This window comes from Pangasianodon hypophthalmus, chromosome 7 (genome assembly GCF_027358585.1).
Source record: "Pangasianodon hypophthalmus isolate fPanHyp1 chromosome 7, fPanHyp1.pri, whole genome shotgun sequence".
Taxonomy (NCBI): Eukaryota; Metazoa; Chordata; class Actinopteri; order Siluriformes; family Pangasiidae; genus Pangasianodon; species Pangasianodon hypophthalmus.
The window spans coordinates 25208725-25235157 of record NC_069716.1 but is presented as its reverse complement, the minus strand read 5'-3'; the positions used below and the strand labels follow the sequence as shown (position 1 = coordinate 25235157).

Below are 26433 nucleotides of genomic sequence, written 5' to 3'. Positions count from 1 at the left end.
GAGAGCCCTCTCATGCATTTTAATAGCTCATTTTCTGGTATATGTTTGGAGAAAACGGTTCGCCGAGCGCTAGACAGTGTGCCTCTGTGATATGCATCTTTCTGCAGCTGTAAATTGAAGCGCAGGCTGTTAGGGCCATTAGGCATTCGTGTCCAAAGAGTGGTGAATTCAGGGCCAAGCGACGTGATGGAGGCTACCAGAGCCTTGTTTCAGGAATTATGATGTTCAATTTTGCATCAGCGACAATCTCGTAAAAAAAAAAAAAAAAAAAAAAAAAAAAAAAAAACAATCACAGCAGGCGGCTTTGCACTCGTCTCCTCTGGTCAAAATAAGCTCATGCATATTGAGGTGGTGAAGTGGACCTTGCTTGTTTTTGGGTTTATATTTAAAAGACTCATTTTGCCAAGATGTGCAGTACAGAATGACAATGTGTATACCATCTTTATTCTTCATTACACGTTTTTTCTTTCTTTTTTTTTTTTAAAACACAGATCCAGGCAGAATTGTATTACTTCACAGCGAACGCAAAAAATTGCCTTTGCTTCAGTCTGATGATATGCTTTTACCCCTTGCGGTTCAAGCAATGACTTTCACAGTAATCTCTCTAAACAGCATCTAAACAATGTCTGAGGATCATGCATTTCAATCTTGGAGACACATTTTACATTTTCGTTAAAGATGGAACAATACTAAAAATCATGACACTCTATGTGCATGGCTCCATCTCTCAAATATATAACATTTCTTCAACATTCTCTTTATGTTTCTAAAAAAAAAGGGCTGCACTTCTGTTTCTGGGGGTTGGGCTAATTTTTCCAGCCAGCAAAGAAACTAGCCAGATCTATTCATGTCTAGGGGCAATTTAGTGTAGCCTGGTCACCTACCAGCATGTTTATGGGAGGTGGGAGGAAAACCGGAAAGAGAACCTGGAGGAAACACACACGGTCACAGGGAGAACATGTGAAACTCCTCACAGACAGTAACCTGAGCTCAGGATCGAATCATGGACCCTGGAGATGTAAAACAGCAACACCATGCCACCTACACTGTCACATACCTTTATAATGAAATTGCCTGGTAGGTTATTTCAAGCATCCATGATGCAACTATGCTTTTATCTGAAAAGTGGCCTTTTTCGTAGTATCTTCCTTTATTTAATAGCATAGAAAGTTTTCTCTGAAACATTAAATTTTTTGGATTTTCTTTTAACCAACACAGTAATGCAGAAGACCAAACATTTAAGATGAATTTTCTAAAAGTATGTATGTATAGTGCAATGCATGTGTCTCCTGTATGCGTTAAGATCTTTATTTTTATCTTTATCTAGGTTGCTATAAAATTAACAGAGATGGCCTAGAACAGCCTGACAGTCATTGATAAGGAGTGAATACAGTTTTGAGTAGCATCTGAATATTAGAGCCTTGATCATAATAATGCAACAAGGGATTGAAAAGCGAAAGCACACAGTACCATACGAGCTGTGTAGCACTGAAATCCCTGCGTGACTATATTCAGGCAAGCTGTGGGTTTGAGGATGGCTCCAGCAATAAATGTCACTGTTTTCCGACAATACCTCTTTTCAGCCCAGGCATATCCTCCAGCGTTCCCACTGAATTTAATATCAAATATACTCAGTTGATTAAAACCATCCATACTCAGTATATAAAGCCAGCGGAGCACAGCAGTTTAATGTCTCATGCATATTGACCATGTTCTGCCCAAGGCCAGTTTCTTTGTCTGGTTCTCTTGGACTGGCATCATTACAATCAAGAAGTCGATTTTTCCTTTGCTTTTTAATGCAGCTTGCTTGGGCTGTTGATAAGTCCCAGTAAGAATGTGTTATCCAGCGCTAGTGTTTGGCATCAACAGATCTAGTGGTAGGATCTACTGCTTTGCTGATGGGCTTTATCCCTCTGGTACAGTGTTTGGCTCTGGAGCTCTAATGGGATCAACAGCTCTGATGACTGGTTCTGCTGCTTCCCTGACAGCACTACAGATGGTGTGTAATGATGGAATCTATAGCTCTAATACACTAGTGCCCCATTACCCTAGTAAATGATCTACTGAACTACTGAGGGGCTCTACAGCTCTAGTGATGGGATCTACTGCTCCAGTGATGGGGATCTACAACTCTAGTGATGGGTTCTACTGCTCCAGTAGTGGGGATCTACAACTCTAGTGATGGGTTCTACTGCTCTTCTGTTCTCTAGTGGGCTCCAGAGATGGGATCTACAGCTCTAATGATGGTCTCTACAGCTCTAGTGATGGGATCTACTGCTCCAGTAGTGAGGATCTACAACTCTAGTGATGGGTTCTACTGCTCTCGTGTTCTCTAGTGGGCTCCAGAGATGGGATCTACAGCTCTAATGATGATCTCTACAACTCTATTGATGAGATCTACAGCTCTCAGATGGTCTCTACAGCTCTAGTGATGGGATCTACAGTCTAATGATGGTCTCTACAGCTCTAGTAATGGGATCTCCAACTCTAGTGAAGGATCTATAGCTCTATGGTGGTATATAATGGAATCTACTGCTCTACTAATTTACTTTACAGCTCCACTGATGGCCTTTACATCTCTAGTGAGGTTCTCTACACCTCTAGTGATGGTCTATACAGCTTTAGTAATGGGATCTCCAACTCCAGTGATGGTCTACACCTCCAGTGATAGCATCTACAGCTCTAGTGATGATGAAATCTCTACCTGTATTAATGCAGTCTAGTGCTCTACTCACGGTCTCTACTGCTCTAGTGATGGGCTGTAGCACTGCTGATGCAATTAAGCTCAGGTGATGGGTTTAATAGTTCTAATAATTGAATCTAGTGATAGAATGTACAGCTCTAATGATGGGCTGTACTGCTTTAGTGTCGGAAGCTACAGCTCTAGGGATGGGCTATGATGCCCTATTGATGAGCTTTCAGCTCTTTTAATAGGCTGTAGCTCTAGTAAGTTAGTCTACAGCTCTAGTAATCGGCTCTGCTCTATTAATGAGCTGTACAGCTCTAGTGACTGGATTTACAGCTCTAGTAAATAGCAGCAATTAATTCTATTTAAATGTGTCTTAAATGATTCAGACAAATTGATTTCCAAACTTAGATGAATTACATACATTATTTAGTATCTAAACAGTCTTAAGATTTCTGTCTTATCTCTGTTTCTACATCACAGTTTGGCTCTGGCTCTGTGTGCATTTTAGTAGTCAGAGTCCTTAAACAGGCAGTGAAACATATAATCCATCCATAATCTGGCAATAAAACATGTAATCCATCCATAATCTAGCATGCTCCTATTACATTTGCTTAGCTTTTCAGACCAGTATTATGAAATATTTGAAGCAGTTTATATTGTATGTGTTAATGAAGGCTTACAACCTTCCAGTTAACCCTTGAGTTACTACTGTAGATGTCTACAGTCTCACAAACAACTAACAACTTAAACAGGAAAGTTCTGGGGTTCTTAGGTCCCTATCCATTGTATTTTCTGCTCCAAGACACAATTTAAATCCAAGTCAGATGTATTATTACAGAACTGGGATTGAAAAACAACTGTAGCCCTTTCATTTGGTTAAACAACCCTCATGTAAGAAAATGTATCCTTTACTTCAGAACTCTGAGAACCTGATATCTTTTGATTAATATGTCCACCAAGCCAAGGTAAAAAAAAAATACAACAACAACAAACCGAACAATGATAAATCCGTCTCTCTCTCTCCAGTCTTAACCTTCATTTCCACACTGCTGACTGTCCTGTCGTTCCATCAGGCCATGGCACGAACGTGTACCGCCAGAGCAGGCAGTCTATCAAAGAGCACATTAAACTGGCATTTTGTATTCATGAGAGAGGAGGACTGAATCTGTATAGAGGATCTATAGACTCCTCAGTATTCAAATCAGGGCTCGGGTTGTGTCCTGGCAGTGAGGGGGAGTGTATGAAGCTCATCTGAGCCTGTGTAAAACTGTCACAGAGCAGCTAGAAGAGTAACAGACTTCATTTGCGTTCAGGACTATCTGTGAACGGGCAGGGTGGACAGGGTTTGGTATTCCAGGGAAGTGTGAGGAGCTCACAATATTACACTAACCACAATATACAGCAAATAAGACAGGATAGCAAAAATACACATAAAGGACACTAGGTATAAGGTTGTTTTATCTGAAAAGGTGTTGTAAAAAATGTGAACAATTAAAAACAAAGGAAATAATTAACAATTCATGGATAATGTCAACTTGGAGTTTATTTACAGTATTGTGCAAAAGTCTTAGGCACATGCAAAGAAATGCTGTAGAGCCAAGATGCCTTCAAAAATAATGAAATTAAATAAAAAAAAATACTATTAAGAGCAGTAAACAGTAATAAATGAAACAAAGTCAATATTTGGTTTAAAAAAAATAGTAGTATCAGGTACAATTAGTGCAGTTTTATAAGGAAATGAGCTGTAAGTGTTACTGAGCATCTTGCAGAAGCAGCCACAGTTCTTCTGGAGACTTTGACTCTCACACTTGCTTCTTATTTTTGCAGCAAAACCCAGCAGCCTTCATTATGTTTTTTTGTCTGAAAAGTGTCTCTTATATAATCTGCTGCTTTCTTTACTGACATACAAACATTTTTCTGTAACGTTTAATTTTGTGCTAGAAAACTAATGTTTGGAAATCTAAAATGTTATTTTTGTACTGAATCAATAATGTAGAAGTCATAAAATAAAAATCTATAACAAAGTTTGTACTAAAAAAAAATAGGGTGCCTAAGACTTTTGCACAGTACTGTACATGAATATGTTTTTATTCACATTAAAATCTGTGATTTAACCTGATCTGTGGATTTACTTTCTACCTGCAGTATTTTTTGTTTCTTATTTTGACAATGGTTTATCCGATTTAAAAAAATGCCCCAAAGTAATCGCTCAGTCAAGACAAATTAGTGTCAAACGTTTGCTTTGCTTTTGGTTCAAATTCTATGGTATTTTTTCTGCTATTTTATGTGCAATTAAATTATGTAGGCAAACCATACCTCACTGTTGCTTTAAGCAATGCCAAGTGGCTAGTAGTAAATACAGGAAGTGAACAGCTTTACAAATAGTGTAATTGTAAAGCTAAACCCGACTGACTCAGGAAATTTCTTTAATGAATCCAGTCTCCGTTGCCTATAAAGGCACAACAGTCAAATCTCCTCAAACAAATTGTACTTAAAAATGAAAACATTACCAGGCTTCACACGAGTTTACAGTGGGTGTGTTAAAGCAGGGAAATGATCGAATGTGACATGCAAGATTACCAGGAGCAGATCCAGGATTGAGAAACGCTACATTACCAAAATACTGCAGAAACACTGGCAGTTTCATTCCATCTGCTTTGCACATTTCTCAGCTCTATAACACCTGAATCAACACAGCAGCTCATTAATGAGCTATTCGTGAGGATAAGATGAGAGAATTAAAGTAGGAAAATGATAAAATATGCCTTGCGAAGCAGAGAGAAGCAGGTTTTCTTGGGACACAATCTGAAATATTCCCACAGCGATAACAAGAATGACAGTGAAAAGTGCTTCATAATCAGTTAATGCATGAACTCGGGCCTAGGCGTAGACATCACATTTTACTGTACAGGGCTGTGAAGCGGAGTTTACACTACGAGTTCTATTGCTTGCTTCTTAGCTCCTCCCTCTGAGGACACAGTTAAAGGAATTAAAGACAGCAGGAATTGAGGACAATTGTATTTGTCAAATGAGTCGTCCTTGCTTATCGATTAAATGATGAACACGCTCTAAGGATTACCAGGTATATTTACAATAACTTAATAACTGGAGCAGAACTGGCAGGTTGTTGGCACCTCTGGGGTTGGAGGTTCGATTCCCGCCTCCATCCTGTGTGCGCAGAGCTTGCATGTTCTCCCCATGTATTGGGGGTTTCATCAGGGTACTCCGGTTTCCTCCTCCAGTCCAAATACATGCATCATAGGCTGATTGGCATTTCCAAATTGTCCATAGTGTGCGAATGGGTGTGTGCATGTGAGATTTTGCCCTGCGATGAGCTGGCATCCCGTCCAGGGTCTTCCCCGTCTTGTGCCCCGTGTCCCCTGGGATAGACTCCAGGCTGCCCGCGACCCTGTGTAGGATAAGCGGTACAGAAAATGGATGGATATTGGTAGCAGTATATTGCTGTAAAAGCAGTAACTCTTATTGCCAAATAAAGTATCATACGTAAATGTGAAAGAGTGAAATAGATGAGCAACGAATCGGATGAAAAATGTTTTATTAAAGCAATCATTTCCGTTCATATAAAAATGAACAAAATATATCAAATTACACGATAAGATTGTGTTAAACAGTCATGTTACACAATAACAAACTGCTAAAATGATTGACAAGAGTAGTGACAGAATCAGTGGGTCATAGTGCTGACAGAAAGAAAGAAAGAAAGAACATTTGCTACCTAGCTAGGCTAACTTTATATAGCAGGCTAAGTTATTGCACTTGCTAGCCTGCTTTGCTAAAATAGTTGAAGGTTGCTGGAGATCGACATTCTACAGAATTTACTTCCATCCCATATTAATCAGAAATTAAACCGCACCTTCTTGCAGATAATTAAACTGGTGTCACATAGTAAATGGCTTTATTATTTCACAGAAAATGTAAAGGATAAAAATATCACACGCCTTACTATAATTTTTTTTTTTTTTTTTTTTTTTAGAAAACTTGAATACAAACGAATCGTAAATATTTACCCATTGATAATGTGTTTCCAAAAAATGACTATCTAGCTAGGTATGCTAAATCTCACCTTTCTATTCACTGCCAGTGCTTTAATCCTGCGTTTAAGGCCCAGAGCCAAGAGAGATTTCCCCAGATCCCATCAGAACCTCTGAGAGGCTGCTGCTGGGTTTTATTCTGAATTAAAGCTCTCTAATTCACTCGCTTTATAACAGACAAACAGCTCGACCCAATGTGAGGGGGCAAATCAGCCTGACAAATCAAATCCCTGATATGATATAGCATCGTACTGATAATAAAGTTATAGCACTGGTTAATGTGGAAACCTGGTTTTGAAAAAGGACCATAGATCTTAGATCTTGATTTATATTTTCCAAGATTATAATCAGCTGAATATTGAGGATGGGGGACACGGAGTTTCCAGTTAGGTGGATTTAAAAAAAAAATTGGCAGAAAGTGTGACCTAAATAAAAATCCTTCAGTTATAGAGGCAAAATGTGTTTAAGATTAAAGTGAGAATGTGCACAGCTCACCAGTACTTTACTACTCATGGAAATTTGGAACCAGGTTGAAGTACATGTGCTCTTTGGTGCCCCCTTCTGATTTTGAAGAAAAAAAAAGATACACAAATAAAACATCCTGTGTAAGCTTTCCTCTCTCACTCCCCTTCCATAAAGATCACATGTACTCACAGAGCACTTTAAGCAGAGCAATGCAGTGCATAATATCATGCAGATACGGGCCAGCAGCTTCGGGTAATGTTCACATCAACCATCAGAATGGGGGAAAAATGTGATCTGATCAATAATCATGATTATTGGTTTGAGTATTTCTATAACTGCTGATCTCCTGGGATTTTCACACACAACAGTCTCCAGAGTTTACTCAGAATGGTGCAATAAAGAAAAAACATCCAGTGAGCGGCAGCTCTGCGGATGGAAACGCCTTGTTGATGAGAGAGATCAACGGCCAGACTGGTTCAAGCTGACAGAATCACTCTGTACAATTGTGGTGAGCAGAAAAGCATCTCAGAATGCACAACATGTAGAACATTGAGGTGGATGGACAACAACAGCAGAAGACCACGTTGGGTTCACCTTCAGTCAGCCAAGAACAGAAAGCTGAAACGCTACAGATAAAGACTGGAAAAACATAGCCTGGTCTGATGAATCTTGATTTCTGCTGAGGCACACAGATGGTAGGGTCAGAATTTGGTGTCAACAGCATGAATCCATGGACCCAACCTGTCTTGTGTCAACACTCCAGGCTGGTAGAGGTAGTGTAATGGTGTGGGAAATGCTTTCTTAGCACAGTTTGGGCCCGTTAATACCAATCACTCACCGCTTGAATACCACAGCTTATTTGTGTATTGTTACTGACCATGTGCATCTCTTCATGGTACAATTTACCCATCTTCTAATGGCTACTTCCAGCATGACAGTGCAGCATGTCACAAAGCAAAAGTCGTCTCAGACTGGTTTCATGAACATGACAATGAGTTCAGTGTTCTTCGGTCGCGTCCCAGTCACCAGATCTGAGTCCAGTAGAACACCTTTGGGATGTGGTAGAAAGGGAGATTCGCTGCATGAAAGCACACCTGAAAAATCTGCAGGAATTGCGTGATGCAATCATGTCAACATGGACCAGGATCTCAAAGGAATGTTTCCAACATCTTGTGGAATCCATGCCATGAAGAGCTGAGGCTGTTGCGAGAGCAAAGAGAGGCCTTACTCCGTGTTAGTATAGTGTTCCTAATAAAGTGTTATGTGAGTGTATGTGATTATGTGAATCATATATGATCAGATTGCACATGATCTCAAGCAGACACATGAGACATCATGTAAACAACGTGTTAGCACGTGTGAAAAAGAGCTAATAATGTTAGAAAATCACCAGTGAAAAATAAAGCCACGTGCCCAACCACCCCGTGCTTGCTTATTTTCCTATAACTGCATGTCCTGGAGTGTTTTATTCTATATTTATATTATATATTATATTTAATTTAAGAGTTTTAAGAGTGTAACGCTGAATTAAAAAAATGAGGGAGTTCTTTTATTATTATTATTAAATATCTGTTATTGTTATTTTTTTTTTTTATTATTATTCCTTATTTCTTCTTCTTATTATTATTTTTTCTTTTTTTTCTGGAAACACTTCTACACCTTCATCTACCCTCTGGTCATTTTTAAAACTCTCTCGCGAGCGCCTTCTATCGGAAATAAAAACCCGGATGTACGTGAAAAAAACCCAACCCGGAAGTCAGTGTTCTGATGTAGTTCTCACATTTTTTCACTAGAGGGCGAAAGCTTCGTTTGCGACACGGTTTCCATGGAAACGCAAGGCGCATCGTGAAGCGTCGCTTGTCCTCCAATGGGAGCCGCTCTCAGTCGGTGACGTGACGAGCGCGCTCTTCTAGCAGCGGCGCGGCGCTCGTGCGGGTTTCTGCACAGAGGAAAGTGGAGAGGGAGCGCGTGCACGGGTGAGTGTTTACTCTCACACACTGATGGTGTACAGGTTAGTGAATGAAACGAGGCACTGTTCAGGCTGGTTCCTGGTTCTGAAGTGCTGGGGTTTGGGGTTGAGGGGCTCAGACGTGCTTTGTGTTATCATTCCTACTGTTTCTCACAGTAACAAGTACCAGACTGGATGTTATAATCCTGCACCAACAATACCTCACCATGTAAACATGAGCAAGAACACTTCTACTGCATCTTTTTTTTTTTTTTTACCACCACTGCTGTTTATGTCTTAACCATAATCTTTATATTTCCTGTTTCATGCTATATTATTATTTCATTTATTATTATTTCTCTTTATGTAATGCAAACTAAGCATTTCATTGCAAAAGAAAGTTCTTGAATCTTGAATCTTATTTTTGTGCAAATAGTTTATCAGCAGTTTTTTGTTAACTATAAGTTTTGCAATACTTTGAAATGCCTTATATTGTGATATGATGCATTTGATATATTGTTCATGCCTAGTACCACTTATATCCTGTATGTGTCATATCAGACATTATAGACCAGTTAGTTCAAGAATGCTGATATTTAGTATAACAGCACTGGGACATTTCACTGTGTGTATCACTCCGCTTATCTGTGTTCACTTCTTCAAAATTTCAATTCTAGCAAGAGTTCGTTAAATTGAAACTGTTACTACACTTACTACAGTGTGCGTTGACATGGCAACACGCAACACTTTATCCAGCTGTGGCTTCTTTGGGAACTGTTTTTGTTGACAGAGCAAAAATAAGTAAAATATTTGGCCATACTGTATCATACTGTTCATTGATATTAATTTCTTGTTGAATTAATTGAACTGTTATATAAAAGCAATATCACACTCGCAGTTGTGCTGTTATACTGAATACCTGGTTCGCTCGGCCTGTGGCCTTGTGCCTGCGGCCGAATCACAGCTATGCTGATATTCATTAATTATACCACAGCGCTGAATTCTGATTGGTCAGAAGCTGTTTTTAAATTTCTCTAACAGCAGTTCTGACAGTAGTTCCGCCTATAAGACAAACCACAGGTTTATGTTAACACGTTGTTCTAGTATTTTTTCTGTAGTAACAACTTGCATGGATTAAAAACATGTTATTATATAACAAAGACAAACATATAATCATTGATATGGTAAAGCTTTGAGAAAGCAGATGATTATTTAACATTTATGCAAGGAGTCTCCAGAGTCAGTGCTTTGAAACAGTTTTCCACCACAGTAAAGTCTTCAAGATGGTGGGTGCTCCGGTTTCTCTGTATCATGCCAAGCTGCGTTTGTCTAATTAACTAAAAGAGACAGGAAACAGAGAGGCTGGTTTATAGCTGCCGTAATTTAATAATTTGATAACAGGAACTAACTTGCTTGGGGGCCGGGTGGCTTAGTGCATCTCCATGGTTGGGGGTTTCCTCTTGGTACTTCAGTCCAAAGATTGGCAAACTGTCTGTAGTGTGTGAATGTGTACGCAACTTTACCCTGCAATGGGTTGACACCCATCACCTTATGCCCTGAATCCCCTGGGATAGGCCCCAGGCCCCCCTGTGACCCGATAGTGGATGGATGGAAGTATGTTATACGTTCTGTAATAAATTGACGCTTGTAATTGTTGTGGTGTAAGGGGAATAAAACACTTTGTGACATGCTGTTATTAGAAAATAATCTACTTCTGCATGGTAACACCACGTCACACAACCTCATTGGTTTTTTTTATTCCATACATACTAAATAACAACAAAGACAAGGGGAGTGAATGTAAGCAACAAACCTGAATGCAAACAACATTCTCTCTTTCTGAGGAAAATTTAATTTACATGTAATATAATTCTGTTGACTTCACTGCATCAAGTAGAATATAATATTATCAGAGCTTAGAAAAGTGCCTGGTTTTATGTTAACATGCTTAACAGTACTCAAGTGTGTTTCCACTATAACACCACAAGGCTAGCTGTATCTCTGTGTGAGAAGTATGAAGTGTGAGTTAAACTTCATAACTTTGGTTAAACGTGTGAAACTTCTTCTCGTGCCCGTTCAGGTGCTGTAAGGTGAGATACGAGGATGTGCGACAGTAATGAAACTCCTAGTCCAAGTCAAGGACAAGTTGTCAGTTGAACTTTTAAAACCGCCATCTAATCAAGATGACTGATGTTTGAAGGAGCTTATTTTGGTGTTGGGTATGATGGAGGTAGGATCAGAAACCTGCCAGAACATCAACAGCCGTCACCAGCAGCAGAGACGAGCTGCGACTCACACTCTGGAAGACCAAAAAAAGGTAAGACGCAGCCTTCAGGATCATCACAGCTTGAAGTGCAAAGTATAACATGGTTTTACATGGATTTATTTTTCTGATACATCTCAGAAAAAAGATCAGACATGACAAAAAAATGGTCTCAAATCCAACAACAAAAAATATTGGATTTTTATTGCATGATATCATTTGGTGTGAGATAATTTTGGGACATTTAAAAGTATGATTCAACAAAAAAATCCAAATCAAATATACATAATGTTTCTCCTTTTCAATAGTATGTGATTAAGCAAAATGCGTTTGATGATTGGTGACGTTTCCTTCTTTAGTTTTGCACTCAAGTTACAAGTTTAACATAGCTACTGTGTAATGGAAATCAGTCTCACCCTAAACCTCTCTTTTATATATATCTGCTTCAAACCAGTTCCAGTCCTGATGTGGTTTCAGACTCATGGACTAAATTCATTCCAAAGTCTGAAAGTTTAACTTACGGATAGCTGAACTTACACTGAACTTCATTTTAAAATATCCGAATCTCCCTGCTATTGAAACAATTGTTTATTTAAAGAATGATTTCCTGTAGCTTGACAGCGATCTTTTGAAGCAAGTGTATGAAGATGTGGGCGTGTATTTATAGAAAAAAGTTTGCCTGAGATTGTCTAGCACTACGTTAGCTTGATAGCTCAAGTAGAAAATGATGCCAGTCATCAGACAAACTACATTTGCGGTAAAATTGTGGGAATTGGATTTTTTTCCGTGGATGTTTTCCTTTAAAGGAATACTACTACTGCTACTACTACTACTACTACTAATACTAATAACACATACCTCCATCCTTCCAGTGTGCGTTTAGGCATTCTGAGTAGTACATGCACACTTCTGCTCATTACATATTCCACAACATGAGTGTGTGTGTGTGTGTGTGTTGAATGAATGAGAAGGAATATTTAAGCAGCTCTCCCATCTGTTCTTGCATTGGAGTGCCTGTTCTTATAGGCTGTGTTCCTCCAGACCCCGCTGTACGTAACAGCTGGGAGTGCAGCAATCAGCCGAGCTTTGATGAAGCCTCGCTCCGTGGTGGCTGTCACACTGATTAGCTAATTTGCCGTGATAAATGAGGGCGATTGGGCCTAACGAATCGCCGGGTGTTGGAAAGGCTTTACATGCAGGGGGACCTGAGTATCCAGAGCTCGCAGACCGTGACACTAGCAACCTGGGACCTAATCCCTGCTAGCAACCCCCTACTGATAGATCAATTTGCATTAAGTAAGTGCTGGATCACTGATGACCTACGGTATGTTTATGCGGTTGCTGCAATACCCATGCATTTAAAGGTAGAAATTACATTTATATACATTTCTGTGTCCAATGAGACTAAATGTAGTTGTTCAGCTAAACTGGAGCTGCAAGGCTAGTATTGGCTAGCAACTAATTAATTAATTAATTAATTAATTAAGCTTATCTCACCCCTAAAGCTTTTCTGTAAATATTAACAACAGTACTGCTTTTTATAAATGAACAAAACATTTCCAGTCAAGCCGAACGCTATAACATTATGGGTGCAAATATTTTTGATAACTATGCTAACTTTTTTTTCCTTTGGGCAATTTGGTATTATTTCGCCTTTCTGGAAAGCTGGAACTGATGCAGTTGATAATGTATTACTTAATTTGTGTATTAAGTATGGAATAAGACACTAGGGGGAAATGCAGTTATAGAACAATTATGAACAATGGGGTGGTTGTCAAGTGGAGTTACTGTTACCACCCCAAAGTTGATTATTTTCCCATAACAGCATGTCCTGAAGTGATTTATTCCTCAATTTGCCAATGCTAACCATTTTCATTTGTTAAAGAATGACATGGCATACTTTTTATCCATTTATAGATGCATTTAGTACTGCAGAATGTCTGTAAAATGAGTTATTTTCTGTTAGTAGTACATCCTCTATTTAGTTTCAACACACAGTAAATAGTGATACTGTAGGAATGTACCAACATGTGGACACATACTGGATTTATATGATGAATTAAGAGTGGTTGTGCGTGGCCGTGTTCTCTCAGTCACACACATTTATCGTGTTGGTACGGAAGGAGAGTGTTTGCTCAGTTCTCCTGTGGTTCAGAAGCACATTCATAATAACTGCGGGAGGGCCATGTCCTGGCATTTAAACAAAGAACAGGCTGTTCTCGCCATTCCCGCTAACCCATGACTTACACTTTGTTCTCGGTATTTCACTTTTATTTTTATTCCCTGTATTCTGTGTGTGTTTGTGTGTGTGCATTTGTGCGCACATTAGAGGTGCTAATACTCCTGTGAACGTTGTACAATAATGAATAGATGTTGAGATGGTGAGGAGTTAGACCTGTCAGCACCGTTTACTTGTGCGTCTGACGTTGAGTCTAATCTTTTTATCTGCGCTGGAGAACTGACGAACTCTGCATTTCTGTAGAAATTAGACTGCCATTGTACATCAAGCCCGTTCTTCACATGACTCTCAAAGACAGCTGAGATTCTTAGGAGAAGCTTCATCAAACTCCAGCACGAGAATGGCTGAACTGGGACGCCAACAGCTCTAGGTCGAGTTTCCTGAAAGCGTCAAGGCACAAAGATCATCGTCAAATGGTAGAGTGAGCATCACATTGAACACTCTCTCTCTCAGTTATGTTGATCTTAACTTTGCGGTGCTTTTGGGAGTTTTTGAGTTTTCCTCGCGTGACGACTTGGCACACAGTTTGAAGGCTCGGAGCTAAAGCTGAGCACTATAAGGTAGAACCCTGGAATTACTATTTTTTCAGGTTTCTTCAGTCTGTAATTAAAGGATATTTTGAAGCTATTCTGATATTCTTAAGAAACATATGTCGATGGTGGGTCATTTGAAAATGTTACTGTTAGTTTGTGGTCCAAAACCTCACCATAAATTCAAACTGAACACTCCTGCTGTCTTAGTAAAAGAATATAAGCTACAAAAAATACTTCCTTTTATAAGTCCAGCCTAAAAAAATAGTTAAGGAGAGAAAAAAAGTACACCATTTTCCACTTACCCCAAAAGTAGTCGATCAGCCAATACATCTGCTGTCAATCTTATGCTTTATGAGCTATAAGGCTAATGTAGCTAATGTAGTTAACCAATAATAGACGTTTATCTGAGCCAAATATCTGCCACTTCAAATATCTGCCACTCAGTGGTTTAGGACACAGTATGAATTACTGTAGTCCATAAACCTGAACACTGTAATGTTATGGGGGCGGCCATCTTGAAATCCAGACTCCCTTTTTTCCTTTAGTGTAATTTGGTGTTATTTAGCACAAGCCAACAAAAAGATGTGTTTCTGAAAGTTAGAGGTTATGATATTATAGCTTCACTCTAAACTTAAATATATAAACATGGCTCATCTCTGATGACTTAATTGTTTATTCAAATGTAAGATTGTGTAGCATCGTATCTGGATGTCCTTTGAAGCAGGTACGTAATTGTGGATATTTTATTTATTTAGACTTCAGTGAAAGTTAAAAAGTGTCTACACTGTACTGTTTAAAACATCAAATTTTAACTGAAATTCAATCAAGACATATTTGGGATTTTTTTTCCTAACATGGTCTCACACTTGCACATTTGTAAACTGCACAATTTCTATGAAAAGCTACAGAAGTTAAGGTTAGGGTCAGGAGTTAGTAGGGCTGCACAATATATCGAAATTATCGAAATATCACAAATGTAAATATCGTGATGTGCGTATCGCAAGGGTTTGAGATAACTGAATGATTTTAATACTTCAAAGAGTTACGAAAAGTCAAGGTTTGAAGGTGACGCAGATAGGTGACGCAGATATATATGTATAAAATTTTAATTGATTTTACACATTTATAGCATTATTGTGCCGCTTATCACATATCACATTTTTCTTCAATATCTTGCAGCCCTAGGAGTTATCATTCTATTACTATTTAATTTGCATGAAATCAAAAGAAATCCAACCATGCTGTCCTCATTTATGTGCATTTTTAATATGAACAAATTTTATTTTATTAAATTAACTCTAAGAGCAAATGAGACTAATAAGCAATTATTGTGCAAAGGTGAATGGTTGTGGTGTCCATAAAAATCAGCATGGATTTAATTGGAGCTGTGAAATCTAGTTAATGAGGATATAACGCACAGAAAAATAATTGAATTTATGGCTGGGCAAAAGAAAAAAAAGGTCATGTTGTTTGAGATTTAACAAGTACTTGAAAGGGGTAAATGAAAATAATAATAATAATAATAATAATAATAATAAATGGACTTTTTCAAAAATATGTTTATTTTCAGGGAAATATAATTGAACATGAGTACAAATATTAATTTTCAATGATCAATCCCTTAAAATATTACTTAAGTATAGTAACAAAGTGCATTTCTTTTAATATTTTCCACCTGCTGATTGAAAACCAAATGTAAGGTGCTGTTTTCGTGTCACTGAATTGTTTTCCAAGAAAGCCCAAACTTTGACATATTCTTCATTTACGTAAGCGCTCTTCTGCCTCTGCTTGAGTTGAGACACCGTTGAATTAAAACACTTTTTGCACCAAAACCTTGAGAAATCAGGCGGATTGAGGTTGAACCTGAAATAGCAAATTAATCACAGCTCTACTTTTAATGATTAGCTTTCTCCCACCTTTGAATCTTTTCAATCCTCTGTTCAGACATCACAAAAATTATTAATGAAGATGACTAATATTAAACTTAACATTCAGATGACCTTTTGATAAAATTTTTTTGTCAGCCAAGTATATTATTTATTCATTCCGTTGATTTAACAGTGGGGAAAAAAAAGCTGTGGTAACAGGCCCCTTGGCCACCTTGGCAGTTACACTGTTGGATTTGTCAGTGGAAATCACCATCTGGAAACCCCCAAACCAGCCCCCGACTCCTTTGAGTCTCAAGGATCTAAAATTTCTAGGAGAAATATAAAAGGTAGGTACACTATATTTGCGTGGTTACGATCCATCAGTTAAATGCTGTATATTCCAAAAGCAATACTCTCTTTAATACTCTACTTGTGACACACATGAGGTCAAACCAAAGTGAACCTGGCCGGCTTGGTCTTAGTCCTGACTTGACCTACTGTTGAACTAAAAAATGATCATCTGTCCCAGACAAGAAGGATTTTGACAGAGAATTCATGCTAAATGACTGTGTTATGTACCTGCTTGGGTGGAGGAGTGGGTTGTGTTGCCATCTCACAGCTTCTGCGTCCCTAGTTTGATCCTGAGCTTGAGTTACTATCTGTGTGGAGTTTTGCTGTACATGTTCTCCTCGTGTCCACATGGGTTTCTTCTGGTTTCCTCCCAACTCCCAAAAACATTCCAGTAGCTGGACTGGCTACACTAAATTGCCCCTGGTGTCAATGAGTGTGTGAATTGGTGTGTACATGGTGCCTTGTGATGGACTGGCGTCCCATCCAGGGTGTAATCCCGCCTCGCACCCAGGATTCCCGGGATAGGCTCCAGATCTGTGCATCTCTGACCTGGATAAAGCAGTTAGTGAAGATGTATGAATGGATGAACGAATGATCAAATGAATGAATGAATGTCTTTGGTCCTGCTGTAGGTATCAGATGCAGTAAGTAAAATATTCAACCGTAAGCAATTCCTGTCCAAGTTAATGTCAATGAATGGAATCTAATGGAATAATTGTGTCTGTGCTGCTCTGGGCTACTTTCACACTTGGCGTTTTTCCTCAAACGGCATCATATTTTACACGTAATCCTGCAGGAAGTGGCTGCAAGGCAGCTGGAATGCTGCCGCTTTTAAAAACCAGATTTATGACGTGTTGAAAATTGACAATATTCCAATGTTGCAATATAACTAAGAGTAACAACTTGGCTATTTTTTGGGATGTTTGCTGGTTCGCGATATGAACCAAGGCAAGTCGCACAAGTCAAGATTCGGATTGTCTTAATTTTCTGCCTCTGAAGCTACAGCAAAGCCAAACATAGTCCACACTGCCAGAGTTACACCAATCTTTCTTTGTGGTCAGCTGGCTTCACGTGTCTCAGAGGAAGCACGTAGTAGCCTTCGCCCTCCCTGGTTGGTAGCTGTCGTGTGGTAGGAGAGAGCTGCCTGATAGGGGGAAATTGGCCATGACTAAATTAGGGAGAAAATTGGGGAAAATAAATAAATAAATAAATAAATAAATTTAATAATAATAATAATAATGATAAAGCTGGCAGGTGTTGAACATTTGAATGAAGTGCCTGATTTGTGTGCTAAGGCTACACTCGCTCCAGTCTCAGACAGTCATGAAAATCTGTCCTCACAACACGTCTGAATACTTTAATGAAAGAACAACATTAGAATTTTATCAGTTCAAACAGAGAATCCAGCAAAGATTTGTGCTAGCCTAACAGTTGAGAGAAGAAGGGAAAGAAGGCTTTTTGATGAGACAGCAGTCCTCCCTGTGGGAAGTGCAGGCTGTGGGTGTGTAGTTTTTCACACGTTAGCCGTGATCCCCATTCGGAGTCTTTATCCCTGGGGTCAAGCAGAGGATTTCATTGTAACGTACTACATTCATCACTGAGTCGGTGTGACTTTGTGAAGACTTGTGGTTAGCTTTGCATCCATCCTCAGCTAATGTAGATACTTTTCTAAGCAGAGACATAAACATGATATCATGATGCAAGTTTTTCTTCTTTTTTAGTGGATTCCTTTTTTTTATACTGCACAAGGTGTGTGTTAGCTACATTTTAGCTTGGTACTGCATGATGAAAAGTTAAAAAAGTCATAAAACTTAGTTGTGTCCATGTGATCAAAGGGCAATTGGGGTTTTGTTCAGTCAGAATATTAGTAGTTCATGTCAGATGTTTAGTCTAGTTTTGTATGTAGCCTGTTGGCTTGCTTGGTCTGTGAGATCCCCCGCTCTCTGTGCCATGGGTTGTTACCCTCTCAACAGGACATCATTGTGATTTCAGTCCCTCGCTCTTCTTGTCATGCTAATTCAGATCATTTTTCTTCATCTTTTTTTTCCTGCATCAGCCGAAGTGGAAGGGAGTGAAAGGGCTGAGCTGTGGCCTTTGCAGTTTTGGCCATTTGCATCTTATTGCATCAAATGTTATCATTATACGTATCAGTTCATCTCAACAAACACTTCTAAGAGTATAAAAATATGTAAAATATTTTTTAAAAAAGTGATATATTGTTGGAGGGATATACATTGGATGTATAACGTATACTTCTATTGCAAATATATAGGGCTATCTTGTTTTTTTTTCAAGTCACAGTAATAATATAGTTAATTACGATATCTATATAACTATTTTTTCTTTTTTTTTCCTGCGTTTTCTATTATGTGTTGCTTGTTCTTTATGTTCTTGGTTTTCTATACTTTTTACTGTGAAGTATAATATTTAGAGACCATTAGAGACTACTCTAACAATTATTCTCTGGTCATTCCATTTGACCCATTGAACCATTACACATTCTCCAATGTTACACCTTCATCAGGAGTTACTGAACAGAGTTACTGAACAACATCTGAATAACCAACTGCAACGCATTGTATCACAGTTACCATAGCAACACTGTGTATTCACTTTATTTTTCTTGCTTCTAGTCATTGTCTTATATTAATACACAAGGTCAGTGTTCGGTGCTTAGCACTTTCAGACCTGACTTTTTTATTATTATTATTATTCTGTAATAAGTTGGATTTCCTTTATGATTATTAAATGCTTCAGAGGTACCAGCATCTATGGTTAAGCCCTAGCATTTACAATTTCTGACTCCTTGCTACAGCAATATAGGAGAAATCTGAAAATTACGCTTTTCTGTTTTCAGCTAAAGCGAGCGGTCAGACCAAACGCAAATAAAATTCATCCACCGGAAAAGCCAGTTCACTGAAGTGGAAAGGACACGGGACGTGAAAGACGTGTTTGTTTCGGGTAGCGGTTACCTTTGCAGACTTTATCTAGGTGAATTCACAAGCCGTCTCCTTCTTGCATGCCAACAGAGACAAAGTGTGCAGCACTGTGGTCTCTTTGGTTCATAAAAAAAGTGCATGCTTATTATTATGTAACGATCACACCAGAATTTTGCGTTGCTGTTTTCTTCTGCACATCTGAAAAAAATATCAGTTCCTGCTACAGATGCTAATGTATTTGTGGTTGAATTTTATTTCTCTGCCTGCTAGGATTTTCTGGTTAGCAATGTTGGCACTTCTGTTACTTATCCACTCAACTTACCCTTTGAGAATTCATATGCATTTCATCCAACCTTTAAATATTATTTGGTGTGAAAATCTTCCATGGTTCTTGGGATCTGATTTTTATTCGAACATTTTACAAACATTCCAGTGGATTAAGTAATCCTTACTACTAATGACTCATGCCAGTCAGGTGTAACGAGCACTCCCTCAGCCTTGAATGACCATCCATGCCCTCTGAAGGTACGGCAACATGGAGTGACCCGGTGACCTGTTCTACATCATTAATCAGCTGCAAGCATTTCCATAAAAATGCACAATCACTGCCCTTCTGAAACCTTTCCTAGGCACATATTTTCCAAATGCAAATATTTTATGGTCTATGGAGCCTTGGATAAAAATTACACGTTTCAGATCATCTTGAAGAAACCATGACCATCAATTAAGGTAGTCCAAAATGTTATCATTACATCATATTATGCAAAAATTAACAAGCAAACATGAATAGTCTTGGGTAATTTGGTTGTTAATGGGTTCATTTTTGTATTTAGGGAAATGATCGCTTAACCAAAGGTTGCCAAGACCTGGAGTGTCTGAGTCCAGAAAAAGATTTTGATTTCCCTGCTCAAAGACACTTAACATATCTCACCAAATTGCCAAGCGTAACAGTGTGTTAGAGTGAGGATATCACCAAAACAATCCAGGACTGGAACTGGTCTTCTGTGACTTAACTTTTGCTTTAGCCACTAGTAATGGAAACAACATTTACAAGATGGTTTAGATGCTAGTTGAACTTGGCAGTTAGAGTGCCTGCTTAGTGAGCTATGTTTTAGGCTAGCATTACGGCTTCTGAAGACCTTGTGCCTAGCATCTAGGGGGATTTAAATACCATTATTGCAGCTAGTTGTGAACATTGGACATAATAGTGCTGTTAGTCACGTTGAAGAAAAGAATGCTATGGTTGATGTTCTGAGTTTTTCATCAGATGTGACTTGTGAGTTCAAATTCCAGAATTGTGAGAGCCATTGTTGAATACGACCCTTAATGCTCAGCCATGTGCTTGGATTGGATTGGACTTATAAAAGCGTCTGCCAAATTAATAAATGCAAAAATAGAATAGTCCTGTTTGTTGTAGCCATATTATTCAGAGTTATTCATATAAAGCATTTGATTTTATTTTCCTAATACAGAATTTCATACCCATAGGAGTCAAAAGTCTCTTCTGTTGCTTGAACTGTAACTAATAAGCTCCAAGTCCCTGTCCAAACCAGTAGACTCTTTCAAGTTCCACTTGCTGGCTCGTCTGCTTTGATCAGTCACTGGGTCCCCACATGAGCAGGACATGACTACTCAGGCATGCAGGGTGCACTTGATTGGTGTACTTGCACTGAAAACATCTAGGTTTGAAGATTATCCAAATTTCTCAAGCTAACCTCTGTAGGAATAGTTCATGCTGGTATGATGGTTCAGAATCGACTAAGAAATTCAGAAGTTTGACTCAACATTTCATGTAAGTGTCACCCAGACTGACCCAAACGTTAATGTGGAGGTTGCAGGGACCAGTCATCATTGTTGGGTGATTTTGCGTTAAGTGATGATGTCCAAGATGATGAGTTAATTGTACACGCTGGCCAAATTCCAAAAAAATTATTTTGACAGTGTTATATTTTCTCTTGTTCTTATTTGTGATAGTTCTGTTCAATGTCGCTTCCAAATAATAGGGAAAAGAAAAAGTACGTTTTACAGGTGTTTAGTTCACATAATCATCAAAAAGCAGTCATGAATGCATGCAGTTATTTGGTATAGTTAATTCTTTCATCAGTTTTAGGGAAAATGTTATATATCAGGATATACACCGATTAGCCATAACCTTAAAACCACTGACAGGTGACGTGAATAACATTGATTATCTCGTTACAATGGCACCTGTCAAGGAGTGGGATATATTAGGCAGCAGGTGAACACTCAGTTCTCGAAGTTGATGTGTTGGAAGCAGGAAAAATGGGCAAGCATTAGGATCTGAGCAACTTTGACGAGGGCAAATTGTGATGGCTAGATGACTGGGTCAGAGCATGTCCAGAATGGCAGGTCTTGTGGGGTGTTCCCAGTATGTAGTGGTTAAGTGGTCTAAGGAAGGACAACCAATGAACCGGCGACAGGGTTTTACATGGAGAGTAAGTTACTATAGAAACTATACATATAACATTCACATTAATATAAACAGCTGGAACTGCTGTCAGGGCTGCTTTTATAGCAAATGACCTTCTGGCCAATCAGATTTGAGAAATCATTACTGCCTTTAAGAGAATGCTGTTATTCTAGGACTATGAGGAAGTGCTGGTATTGCGCTAGGACGAATTCTACTCTTGTCATTGGTTTTGTAAAATCTTTCTCAAACATGAAATTATCAACTTAATTTCTAATCATCGATATTTTTCAATTTGGGCACAAATTTCTAAGAGACAGTTCTGAAAAACAGCACTTGTCTATGAAGTGAAGTGCACTGAATTTTGACTTGTATTTTTCCGGCTTCTTTTCAGGAGTAGAGAGACAATAGCAGAGAGAACAGGCCTGGTTAATAAATAAGAGACTCTTGGCTTGGAGGAGGGGGTTTAAGTGTGAGTTTGTGTGAGACGACCACCACGGTGGTGCTTGGTTTCAAAGAACAGCCCCTCCCTACATGGCTTTACTTCTCTAAATAATAGATGAAGCCTCAGGAATGTCGGACTAATTAAAATTAAGGGAAGCAGAGATTAGTTTAAGTATTGTACTGTGTAAAATATCAAGGATTGATGTCCTTTGACACAAAACCAGCTTGAATCATCATCCTGATTTACAAATCCCAACTAAGCAAACTTGCGACGGATCCTGAGGTTCACGTTTAGAGTATCTGTTTCCTCAACATGTGCTTCATTAGGACTCTATTTTGAATCTTAGAACTTTTGCAGAAATAAAAACAACTGAAGAAATCCTGTCTGTAGATGGCACTAGAGTAGTAATTGAACTCTTCGTGTAAGGAAGGGATTTTATATTGTGCATATTTGCTGTTGTTTTTTCCTCTTTTTACTTTTTATCTTGATCCCAAAACCAGCAGCTTACCTTTTCTAACTTGAGTTATGACTGAGATCAGATTATGTGGATTCATTAGTATAGGACAGACTGCAAATTCAAAAATGTGCATATTTTTAAATGTTAAACACACCCACATTTTTATTACCACTTTACTATTTATTATAGAAATGCAATAAAATGACTTTCCTTTGGCTTTTTTTCTTCCCTGTGGAGAGAACATGGCCTCTGTGCCTCAGTCTCAGTGAAGGAGGTGTGGCCTCTGTGCCTCAGTCCCAGTGAAGGAGGTGTGGCCTCTGTGCCTCAGTCTCAGTGAAGGAGGTGTGGCCTCTGTGACTCATTCCTAGTTGAGGAGGTGTGACCTCTGCTTTAGTCCCAGTGAAAGAGATGTGCTCTTTGTGTTTGTGTCCGTTTTACCTCTGTCCCACTGAAGGAGGTGTGGCCTTGTATTTATCAGACCCAGTGAAGGAGGTGTGGCCTCTGTGCCTCAGTCCCAGTGAAGGAGGTGTGGCCTCTGTGACTCATTCCTAGTTGAGGAGATGTGCTCTTTCTGCTTGTGTCCATTTTGCCTCTGTCTCACTGATGGAGGGATGGCCTTTGTTCCTCAGGCCTAGTGAAAAAGGCATGGCCTCTGTGCTTCAGTTTCAGGGAAAGAGGTGTGGTCTACGTGCTTGTCAGTCTCACTGAAGGAGGTGTGGCCTTGTATTTATCAGACCCGGTGAAGAAGGTGTGGTCTGTGTGCTTGTCAGTCTCACTGAAGGAGGTGTGGCCTTGTATTTATCAGACCCAGTGAAGGAGGAGGTGTGGCCTTGTATTTATCAGACCCGGTGAAGAAGGTGTGGTCTGTGTGCTTGTCAGTCTCACTGAAGTAGGTGTGGTCTGTGTTCCTCATTCTTAATGATGGAGGTGTGGCCTCTGTGCCTGTCAGTCCCTCACACTCTCTATTAAAGATGCTGTTTAAAAGCCGTAACATCTTAACCATAAAGCTCAACACAAAAGAGTTTGTTGTTAGCAGCACACTCCATGACTTCCCTGATTGAATACTAAATAGGTTACTCATTTCAGTATCAGTATCAGTACTCGTATTAAACGAAAACCAAAAAAATGTACTCCTACTGGGTCTGAATAAAAGGTGTTGATGCATCCTTAGGTTTTATGTTTGTGGATTTACGAGACCAACTTGAACCTGTAATTTTATGCCCTGTGTAAACTTTTGATCTTTTTTGTACCTTATTTTATAAGCATTAAAGTTTCAACTAATAGTGAAAAACATATCTAATGTGCAGGAATTTTTTAGAAATACTTTAAAATTTTCCTTTACGTGTCAGTTACAGTGTTAAGGAGGAACATTATAATAAATATGGTGTAAAAAGTTTATGATTGTATATAAATTTCCCCACAAAATGTGGTAATGTGTGTTGTTCCACTTACGCCGGCATTCTCTCATTTCCTGACTGTAATACAGAATGTGATTATCAGCTAATTTTATCACATCCTTCACCACCCTTTGAACATTTGGCTTTTTACGACACTCACGCTCTGTGTAAATCTGTTCCCTGTTTGGCCCACACAACTCAAATAATGATTTCCTAGTGCTTCCTAAAGTGTACATTTCTATACTACACTTGTAATTTTGTGTATTTCGAGTTGATCCATTGCCAATAAGGTAAGTAGCTCTTGGGCATGACATCATTCGTTGATGGTATTTGAGTTTTGTGTGTTTCCTGCAATTAGGTTTTAAGAGCATTGCTGAGCTCAGAATTAGCCATGTGTCTTAGTCAATATCAAAAGCCTTGAGCGCTTGGCAGTGTTGAAGCCTACAATCGACAAACCCAGAACTCGACATTAATCGGACGGTTTGTTTTTATATTGCCGTGCTCACCGGATTAGCTGGAGATCGATTTAACATGTGTGCTTTCTTTTCTCCTTTCCACTAAGACTTAATTCAGCTTTCACTGGCAGAGACAGTAGTGCAGTTTACAACTACTTTGGATTCTGGTTCCTCCTTTTAATGATTTTTTTTCTGTTTTTAAGCATTTTGCTCAGCAGGTCTGCTGTTTCTCAAGGATCAGTGGCGGGTTGCCCCTGGAATATTGTTCCAGACAGCATCAGGAATGCCAACTCAATAGGTGTTTTTAAATCCATATTAGAAATATAATTATTTAACTTTGCCTGTACTTAGTTCATTAATTCGTTGCTTGTGAAATGCCGTATTGGATGAAGATTCAGGAAGGACGTGAAGAACGATGGCCTTTTTTTGGTCAGTTTTCATTTGCGTATACATGCACAGTCCAATGAAATGCCTTTCTTTGCATGTCTCATCTGAGTAGGAAGTTGAGTTTAGAGATCAAGGTCAGCCATGGTTCAGCACCCCTGGAGTTGTTGGAGGTTAAGAGATTCACTCAAGAGCCCAAAAATAGCAGCTTGGAGGAATTGCTGGGATTTGACCTTTCCGCCTTCCAATCGATCCTGAATCTTAACCTCAAAACTTCCACTATCATTTGGAGAGATATGATTGGCAATGTATGTCTTTCAGAACATCAAAAACTAGTATAGATTTCTCATGCTTTGGAATAAATGACTGTATGATGAAATATTTTACATATTTTGATCAAACTATAATGAAATAAAAACATCCTAAGTATAATATTACATAGTAGTAGAAACAGGTACTTACTCGTGTCTTTCTGTTTTAGTTGTTGAATTTCATATGACTTTCTCTCAGACATGTAGTCTATTGCACTACTTATGCTCTACAATGGCATTCATGTTATATCCTATGTAGTGACCATATATAGTGAATATGAATTCATTTTGAATTGGATCTCACCGTGTGTTTAAGGAGCAGCAATTAAAGAAATACGTGTGAAGAGTTGAGTTGAAAAGTTGAAACGAGTTGAAAGGGGCAGATTTTTTTTTTTCGGATCCCCGGTAACATAAGAAACTAGATATTAGCAGCAAAAACTATGGCTAAATACATGCGATGGCTAAATACATGAAATTTATTATAATTTATGTGCATTCTGACTGTGGAAGTATAAAATAGCTTGCATTAAAACTCAAATGCAAGTTTTTCAATGAATTTGACAGCGCTAATTTAAAGTGGCTGAGGTTAGCTGTGTCTCGATTGGTTTTTCATGGTGACTCACTATACGTAGCCTACTTTATTCACTACATAAGGAGGGAGTGTTATCCTGTCTGTACTTGACACTGAGAACGAGTGAAGTGTAGCCTTCTTTTCAAGGACGGATTGTCTAATCTCCTCAACAGAGTGTGTGTGTGTGTGTGTGTGTGTGTGCACTTTTTTGCACGTCTATTTCCTCTGGGCCAGTGCCTCCTCACGTGCCACTGGGCTTTGCTCAGTTATCTACTCCTATTTATATATCCTCTCTATCGATGGCACTTAACTTCCTCTGACGCAGCCACTAAAAGCACAGGTCCCTCAATCCACCGAGAGACTGCAATTCAGTTCCAAGATCCTGCTTTACTTAGATACTGCAACTTTTTCAAGTCTAACTTATCATTTATTATTATTGCTATAGAGATATTAATACAAAGAATACTCGCTAAGTGTGATATCTGAAGGAGCCAATACTTTGAGTATTGATTACCCCTCATATCACTCGAACCTTTTCAGGCTAAAGATCTTTGTGGTGCAAACGTTCATGTTGCTTCCATGTGTGTGAATTTGTTAGTTGAGCAAAGCAGACGCTAATTCTACGTATCTCTTATCCT

The 26433-nt window shown here is 38.8% G+C and overlaps 1 protein-coding gene across 1 annotated transcript in view; it reads left to right on the top strand.

Annotated features, from left to right (window-relative positions):
- Window positions 1–9065: 9065 nt before the first annotated feature.
- Window positions 9066–26433, top strand: part of nav2b (neuron navigator 2b) — a 125185-nt gene continuing 107817 nt past the window's right edge. The window contains exons 1-2 of the mRNA XM_034305857.2: window positions 9066–9182; window positions 11235–11471. Coding sequence (XP_034161748.2) covers window positions 11376–11471 — 96 coding nt within the window. The 5' untranslated portion in view covers window positions 9066–9182; window positions 11235–11375. The remainder of the gene's footprint in view (window positions 9183–11234; window positions 11472–26433) is intronic.